General features: G+C 36.9%; 1 protein-coding gene across 1 annotated transcript in view; it reads right to left on the bottom strand.

Annotated features, from left to right (window-relative positions):
* The window catches only part of VIPR2 (vasoactive intestinal peptide receptor 2), a 140773-nt gene that overhangs the window by 36441 nt on the left and 95051 nt on the right, over positions 1 to 9281 (bottom strand). Inside the window, exon 5 of the mRNA XM_074267293.1 lies at positions 594 to 691. Coding sequence (XP_074123394.1) covers positions 594 to 691 — 98 coding nt within the window. The remainder of the gene's footprint in view (positions 1 to 593; positions 692 to 9281) is intronic.

Raw genomic sequence — 9281 nt, 5'->3', positions numbered from 1 at the left:
ACTTATCTTTAACATATAGTATTAGAAAATCTCTTTGTCAGATGTGTAAATGATAGTTCTTGAATTGAACATCCTATCGAAGATGTGTCTGTAGCATCATCTTTAATAATGACACTAGCTCACAATCATATAGAACTTTCATGTTTACAAAGTGCTTTTCTTATAACTTTTAAGGTAAGTAGTATAAAGATAATTAACCTCATTTAACAGTTGAAGAAGTTAAGACTGAGATGCTTAGTGACTTGCCTAAGAACATAAAGCTAAGAAAGATTTGAGATGAGATTCAAATGCAGATTTGTGACACTCCAAATCAATGTTCTTTCTATTTTCTTTGAAAAAGACAGCATGTTAAAATGGGAGGGGGGAAGTTAGCAATGTATTTTAGTCCAGCACTGAGGTATATGAAGAACCATCTGTTCAGAATTTTATGAGGATACTTTGCAGTCTTAGCTGACATGCACTATTCTCCCCAGGGAAAGAAGTATTTGACATGGGAATGTTTGCTTCATAGTTACTTTTTATATTCACAAATACGTAAAACTGAGAAGCCACCAACCCTTATCTTTTCCCATCTGTTTCCATTCTCTCCTTACCTGAATAGACAAAGAATTATACTTCCAGTTGTCAAAGCAATGAGAGAGACACTGTATCCCAGGGTATAAATTGCTTTCACCAGGATAAAAAAAGTCATCTAAGAAGAGAAAGATTATGAATACAAGTTATTAGTAATAAACATAAAAAATAAGAATCACTGTCGATCTTCTTAGTTGTTAAATATGAATCTAGGAATACAGAGAGATCCCTGCAGCAGCAGAGTAGGGGGGTTGTTGTTCAGTTGTTTACATATGTCTCTGTATGGTATTTTCTTGGCAAAGATACTTAACAGTGGTTTGCCATTTCCTGGTCCAATGAATTGGGAGAAACAAAGGCTAAATAACCTGCCGAGGCTCACACAACTAGTGTTTGAGGTCATATTTGAACCGAGATCTGCCTGGCTTCAGGACTAATGCTCTACCCACTGAGCAATTTACTTACCTCCAGAGTGAGGAGGCTTAATTAACACATGGCTGCCTAAAAAGAAAGCAGTATCACAGAATAGAAAGAGTGCTGGATTGGAAGTAAAGATTTGAATTAGGAAATTCAATTCACCTCCCTGAGATCAATGAACTGAATCTCTCAGTTTCCCCATCTGCATAATTAGATTGCACTAGATGACATCTGACAGTCTTTTCAGATTTAAATTTATGAGTACTGGGAGTACTAGGAGAGATAGTGAGAAAGTGAGGATAGCTTAATCCCAGCTCTCCAAAATTCTCTCTCCAAAACATCTTGACCCCAACTTATCCCCTGTCTTTCAAATGAGCATGGAGCCCAGAGTTCATCCAGTCCAATCTCCCTCATGTCAGAAATGATGTGTCCACACATCAAAGGGCTTAGAAAAGGAGGCAGAACTTGGATTTAAACCTACATGGGTTCTCTGATTCCAGACCTAGTACTTGGTTCCACTAAATCACAAATGCCTTTTTTTTTTTTGATTCTTGAGATTTGTTTCTATTTTCTGGTTGTGTACCCTTTAGCTCTTCCTTACTGTCATACTGTGAGGCAGGCAGGTAGTGTGGTGGACAGAATACTGGAATTGGAGTTAAGAGACTCTTGAGTTCAAATTCAATCTCAGACACTTATTAGCTATGTGATCCTGGATAAGTCACTTAATCTTGTTTGCCTCAGTTCCTCATCTGTGAAATGATGCACAGAAGGAAATGGCTTATAGTATCTTTACCAAGAAAACTTCCAAAATGAATCACAAAGAATCAGACACAACTCAAAAATGATTGAACAACAACAATAACATCACACTGTAAGGTACCTTGCCATTGTTGTTATCATCCTACTTTCCCATACTTCTTTTCTAATGATCCTCCATTGTAAACAAGGTAACTTGCTTGCTATCCTTTGTCTCCCCATCTTTACAGGTGCCATTTTTTCCATGTGAGATACAAATCTTGATCCTTTCTAGTATTCTCTACCCCTCACAGCTATTATAGTTAAGCCCCAAATTCACCTCTTCTATTAATTCTTCAATCAGATTTCATTTAATAGTATTCATCTATGTGAGTTTATTTCTCTCTCAACACATCCATACTTGATATATGCTATATAGTTATTTATTGCTTGTTGAAATATAGCTTTGTAAGTGTTTCCTTTAGTTGTTCAGCTGTTTGATATTGGTTTTCTTTCTTCCTCGTGAGATGGATGTATGTAAGGGGTAAGGAAGATGCCTTCCATTTCTCCATTTATTGCTCCAGAGTCAGGTGCATATACAGCTGTACAGTGCACACAGTAGGTGCTGGGACAGCTTTTGTTCATAAGTTGATTTGCTACCATTGCCTCCTCAGAGTGAATATGAAGAAAGCTTCTCTACCTCAATACATTTTCCAAACCAGACCAAGAAATCATTTGAGCACCCATGGTCCTATTTTTAAATTTTATTTTTAATTATTATTTTTGGTGGTATTTAAAAAAACACATGAGCAACAGCAAAATCTCTGAATGTGTCAAGAAAGAAGATAGTCCTTATGGGGAAGCTGTTCATAGTTGTGTGTATGGTTGTGTGTGTATGTTTTAAAATTATGTGAGTTCTACTTAAGAAAGAGATAGAATAATTCTGCTGAGTTCACAATGTAGGATTCAATGAGCATCTCAGTTGGGTTTTCTTTGATCTCATTATTTTAAACAATACTTGGCCTTCTATAGAAAGCTAAACTTTGTACATTGTTGATATATAATAATAATGAAGACAGAAGATATAATGTATTATATCACATACTTAAAGACTTTAAAATCCATATATTTATATGCATTAGCACAGAATTCTTGGATCTTTTTGGCTGAAATGTTTAGCTTTAGGATGTGGGTCATCAGCCATTCACTCAACAATCAACATTCATTTATTAATCTATTACTTTTCATCAGTTGTTATACTAGGTGATAATGATACAAATATAAAAATGATAATTTTCTTCCCTCAAGGAGCTTATATTCTAAAGGAAGAGGTGCAACATGTACATATGAAACAGGTCACAGTCCTGCCTGGTCCCTTTGGAAAGGAACACAATTCTCAGAATGTTGACCCTGTACTTTATCTAATTCTGGGAAAATATAGTTCAGTATTGAAAGGATATAACACTTTGGCTGATAGAACAATCTAGGGTTTGGAAACTGTCAGTGTACTTTATTCTTTTTATCATTGAGTCACATTTTCTCAGAAGTATCAAGGATTCAATCAGCACAGTAGGTGGCTTGCTCTGTCTAGTCAAAGTAGACCAGGGAGTTTGCTATTTACTGATCATTAATGCTCACATAGATTACTACAAAATATATGCAAAATAATTCAATGCAGTTTCAAGACATTAAGGACCCTAACAACCAAGAAGGTGCAGAATGGTATCATATGCTATAGAAAAGGGTTTCTGGCCTCCATTTTAAAGGAAATAGGAATTTAATGAGATAGAGGTGAAGAGGGGATGTATTCCAGATATATAGGGTCACAGGGAGAGGAAGTAGCACATGGATAAAGACACAAAAATGGGAAATGGAATGTCATTTGAAGTAAAGAGATAGAAAGGAAATCTGCTGGAAATGGAGGATGCACAAATTCTCTACAGACATAAGTTTGAGTTATACAAGTTCTGGAGAAGACAAGGAAGACAAGGGATATCTAGAATGAAACAAAAAAGCTGGATTAGTTGGGCTCAGGGCTCAGTTTCATTTTGCAGCTGGGATCTTGCCAAGATGAAAATGAATGCTAAATGAAACAAAACATCTTGCAAATGCAGTATAATAGGTACAGTCAAGTTAAAAGTCTAAGGAAAATAAATTGCTTATGTTAGTAGCCAGATCTTAAGTGAATTTGATACAAATGGCGTAGGGCCCACTTTGCAGCAGAATGAGGGACCACATAGGTCTGGAGTATTCCCAGTGCTGACACTGAGAACCACACACTGGCATAAATATTTTCACTCCTCTGCCTTGCTTTAGGTTTCTGTAGATCTAGCTTTAGTCCAATAATACTCAAGTATCCCCTAGGGCAAAACTTGATCTCTATTTTGGTCCAGAATAGCCTTGTCCAGGTCTATGTCCAACTCAGGGAAATCCTAATTGGCTATTGAGGTTCCATCTATTGAAACTTTCTCAGGTACATCTGTTTATTTATTTCCGTTTGAATCATTGCTGTAATAGTTTAAAAAGTATGTATTATGCTTGTAGAATGTCAATAGAACTCCCTATGTTCATCTCTATATAAGTTCTTCTCTATCTACTACTACTCTTTCCTATCTTATTCAAGAATCCCAAGCAGGGATTTATAAATCTAAGGCAATGTATCCCAGCTCCTTAAACTGTGGGTGAAAATCCCATATGGGGGTCTCATAACTGAAAGTGGGGGTTATGAAATTATTATTTACTATCAGTAAATGTTTAATTTGTATACTTATTTCATATCACTAGATATCTGGGGTCATGTAATCTTGGTCAAGAATGGACTGCTAGCAGAGAAAGTTTAAGAAGCTCTGATGTAAATGGTTTTCTCACCCATCCTTAGATGTATAGTAGACTAGACACAGTAATGGGAGGAGAGAAAAAGTATTGCGTACTTCAAGGGGGTTTCTTTGAAGTAATGTGCTTTCTTGGGAAATCTGGGTAGCCAGATACTAAGGAAAAGACTAAGTCTGACTCAGCAGAGTTTAAAAAGCCAGTTCCTTTGCTCTGCAATATTTCTTCACCACCATCATCATTGTCATTACTAACGGGCTCTGTGCTGAGCACTTTACAAATATTATCTCATTTGATCTTCACAACATTCCTATGAGGAAAATGCTATTATTATTCTCATTTTACATATGAGTAAACTGAGGCAAACACGTTAACTGACTTGCCCAGAATCACACAACTAGTAAGTGTCTGACACTGGATTTGAGCTACAGGCTTGGTATACTATCCACTATACTATAAATATCTTAGTTCTCTCACCTATAAAATAAAAAAGATTGAACTAATCAATCACCCAATCCTTTCTGTCCTTACATAGAAAGAATTATGACATCCTAAGGATCTGAGTTCTTATTAAGGAAAAACTTAGAAGTTGGATTCACTAAAGATGTATCTGGTTTTTATCCAGCTACTTTTTGACATTATATCATGGCCCAAATGCTCTGAAAAAAAATCACTGGATGTGAAAAGGGACATGGAAAGTGATCCTGATGAGTATGCAGTAAAAAGTTTTGAGATCAATCGATCAAATAAGCAACAAGCATTTGTTAAGCCCTTTCTGTGTGCAAGGCTCTATGCTAAGCATGGGAGATGTGAACAAATTGTACTTTGACCCTGAGAAATGAAGAAGCAGCTACTTAGCACTTATTATTCCTTTCTTCTAAAAGCTATGAGTCTCTTAGATCTACTTAATGGAGAGAAGAGAATTCGGGAATCCAAGGGCATTTCTAATTGAGGGAGTGAGAGACTGATGAGTATTAGACTTCTCTAATAAGATATGTGTGTGTGTGAGAGAGAGAGAGAGAGAGAGAGAGAGAGAGAGAGAGAGAGAGAGAGAGAGAGAGAGAGAGAGAGAGAGAGAGAGAGAGAATTTGGTGAGAAGCTAATGCATAAGGAGGAGTAGCTAAGCAGCACAATGTGTAGAGTGCTAAGCCTGGAGTTAGAAGGCTGATGTTCCTGAGTTCAAATCTGGCCTTAGATATTTACTAGCTATGTGACCTTGAACAAGTCACTTGACCTTGTTTGCCTCAGTTTTCTCGTCTGTAAAACGAGCTGCAGAAGGAAATAGCAAATGACTCCGGTATCTTTGCCAAGAAAATCCCAAATGGGATACAATGAGTCAGATGTGACTGAAACAAAATAACAACAATAACAACTCATGTAAAGAATCAAGAGAGATATCTAGGAAGGAGACTCTAAAAAGTTCCTTTTAATATATTCTACAAATTAAAATTAAAAAAATATAAGAAACTACAATGGACTCCAGAAATGTCCTATCCTTCTATTTTTCCAAGTGAGAAAACCAAATCTTAGAAAGGTGAAATGATTTTGTAGACCAAAAAACTGGTAGACCTGAAGAAGTGTGTGTTGATCCCTCCACCCTCACCATAGGGAACTGTTTTGAGCAGATGAAGTTATGGTTCTGAGTCGGTCTTCCTTCCTTCCTTCCTTCCTTCCTTCCTTCCTTCCTTCCTTCCTTCCTTCCTTCCTTCCTTCCTTCCTTCCTTCCTTCCTTCCTTCCTTCCAAGTAACTTGCCCAGGGTCACACAGCTAGGAAGTGTTAAGTGTCTGATATCACATTTGAACTCAGGTCCTCCTGACTTCAAGGCTGATGCTCTATCCACTCTGCCACCAAGCTGCCCCCTGACTTAATCTTTTTGAACTTTTTAGAATGTGAATTCAGTAAAAGCATCATAAGTTTTTGGGCTCTAAGTGATCAATGATCAATGATCAAATATCAATGATCCTCATGCAGGATCCATGTTGCCTTGATACCACAAGGTATGACTAGGATATGAACTCAGATCCTCTAATTTCATAATAATCTTTCTGCCATGCTGTGCTGGTGCTGTCTTTGCTTTCTGGTACCTAACCTCCAAGTCAAGGAGGCCACGGTGCCTTTGAATAACTTTTGAATCTAGCCTAACTTGGTTTTAGTAAGATATGTAGTTATAGAAATCCATGCATCTCCATTTTGCCCCCAAATTTTGAGCTTTATTGGAGGGGACCTCAATGAACATCTAGTTCAGTCCATCCCTGGAGAAAAGTACCCACTGGAACATATCTGATACCTAATAGATTTTTGCTTGAAGACCCCCAATGAAGATCAAGGCAACCCATTCCACTTTGGGACAGCTCTAAATGGAAGATATCCTCCTTGATATCAGGCCTGAATTTGCGCCTTTATAATGTCTATATTCTCCCTCTAAGTGACAGTGCATCTAATACCAGAAGGCAGCTATTACATCCCTCTTGATTCTTCTCTAGGCTAAGCATACCAAATTTCTTCAATATATTTTCATATTACATGGACTCAGCAAGATCCTTCACCATCCTGGTTGTATTTTTTTCCTTGGACGTTTCTCTGCTTTTCAATATCTATTTTAACCTGGAACCACTAGAGCAGAGCACAATATTCTAGATAAGGTCTAAGCAGGTCAATATACAGAGTGGGACATTCCTCAACTTATCAGTGATCCTTTTACTTATGCAGTCCAAGATTGCATTAACTTTTTTATTTTTTTATTTCTACTTTACACTGCTGACACATGTGGAGCTTGCAGTCCACTAAAACTCACAGATCTTTTTCTGACAGACTGTTGTGTAACCATTCCTCCCTGCCCTATATATTTCTCAAAACATAAATTTAAGATTTCATATTTGTCTCTATTGAATTTCATATTATTAAATTTAGCCCAGTGCTCTAGCCCAGGAGTCAATAAACAATAGCCTCTGAGCCAAGTGTAGCTTGTTGCCTACTTTTTAGGGTATGCAAGCTAAGAATTGTTTTTACATTAAAAAAATTTTATTGTATTTAAAACTCTTCTTAGCTTATAAATGAGTTAAAATAGTGGCAGGGTTGATTTGGCCTTTGAGCTTTAGTAAGCCAACACCTGCTAGCCTATCAATATCTTTTGATATCCAAATTGTTATCCAGTGTGTATGCTAGCCCACCTGACTTTGTATCATCTGTTCATTTAATGACTATATCATCTGTTCATTTATCCAAGTAAATGTAAAAATGTTGAACTGTCCAGGACCAATCCCAGATTGTTGGGGCTCTCAATTGTACTTTTCCTCCTTCCCTTCAGATTAAAGCCAATTAATTGTTAGCTTCATAAATTCATTGTGTACATGGTCCATTACTTGGGTGGATCTCTTCAGATAGGGCCACAGACTGGCCACATTCAGCTTCTTTGAGTATCAGGCTAAATATATCCTAATCACATAATTCTCTATATTCATTCAATTCCATTAACACCTTGAAGTCATTATGATAATGAAAGGTTCTGGTTACAAAGAAAAAGTTGGAGAAAGAGTATATGTGATGGTTTTTCTTAGCACAAAATCATCATGATTAGAATTGCCTTCCATGTATGAAGGAAAGCAAACTCATAGTAGCATCAACCCAAGTATCAACCCTTAAGGAAAATCTTTCTGTATCTTTCCAGTTAGTGCTGTCTTCCACTTCAAATTTTCTTTTATTAAATTATCTGTTTGTGTAGATAAAATACACTCCATGCCCTTAAAAGCAGTACTTTGTACAGTACTTTCCAAATCCAAAAATATGGAAAAGAGTTGTGATTTTAGATTTCCTTAACATGAGAAATTCCTCATATGGGACAACCCATCATTGACTAAGTAGACAAGTCCTCCATAAATCCTGAGTCAGTAGAGGTTAAGGGATATAAGGTCACATAACTAGTGTCAGTGGCTGAATTTCAATATAGGTCAAGTCTGGCATGGAATCCATTGTGTCTTTCTAATATAAACCTTGTATATGCTTTAATGAGATTGCTAGATGACATAGTGATAAAGTCAGGAAGATTTATCCACTTGAGTTCTAATCTGTCCTCAGATTACGAACTGTGTGACACTTAAGAAATCACCTTTTTTTGCTCAGTTTCTTCATCTGTAAAATGAACTGGAGAAGGAACAAAACTATTCCAGTGTCTTTGTATAAATGGAGTTCAAAGAGGTATGATTAAAACTACAAATGTGCTTTAATAGTGTACAATGTGCGTTCTCTCTCCTCTCTCTCTCTCTCTCTCTCTCTCTCTCTCTCTCTCTCTCTCTCTCTCTCTCTCTCTCTCTCTCTCTCTTTCTCTATTCCCTTTCCTGCTTCCACCTTCTCTTTCTCTCTCTCTCGTCATTTCCCCTTAGCCCTACCCCCAGCATAGAGATCTACTTGACTCTTAGATGGATATTCAAAAGGCAGTCATTGGGAATAATATTCATCTGCTGATTTCCTTCAGTGCTTTGATGATCTCTTCCAGCAGAAGGGAAAAAGCAGAAATCATTATAGTTATTGTTGATCTTAAGTATTCATAACAGCTTTGATCGTTAACATAGTATTATGAAGAGACTAATTTCTGACTTCAAAGGAGAAGCAAGCATGCTGTGGGATTGTCTGCATTTGGTCAAAGGAACTAAGCAGCTGCAACCTTAGAGGAAGTCTGGGTTATTTCAGAAGTTTATTCCAGCATTGAATTTTGAATAGGATAGTTCGTGAT

The sequence above is a fragment of the Sminthopsis crassicaudata genome, chromosome 5 (assembly GCF_048593235.1).
Source record: "Sminthopsis crassicaudata isolate SCR6 chromosome 5, ASM4859323v1, whole genome shotgun sequence".
In the NCBI taxonomy this organism is placed as follows: Eukaryota; Metazoa; Chordata; class Mammalia; order Dasyuromorphia; family Dasyuridae; genus Sminthopsis; species Sminthopsis crassicaudata.
Note: the sequence above shows the minus strand (reverse complement) of the source record. Positions and strands in the feature narration are given on the sequence as shown.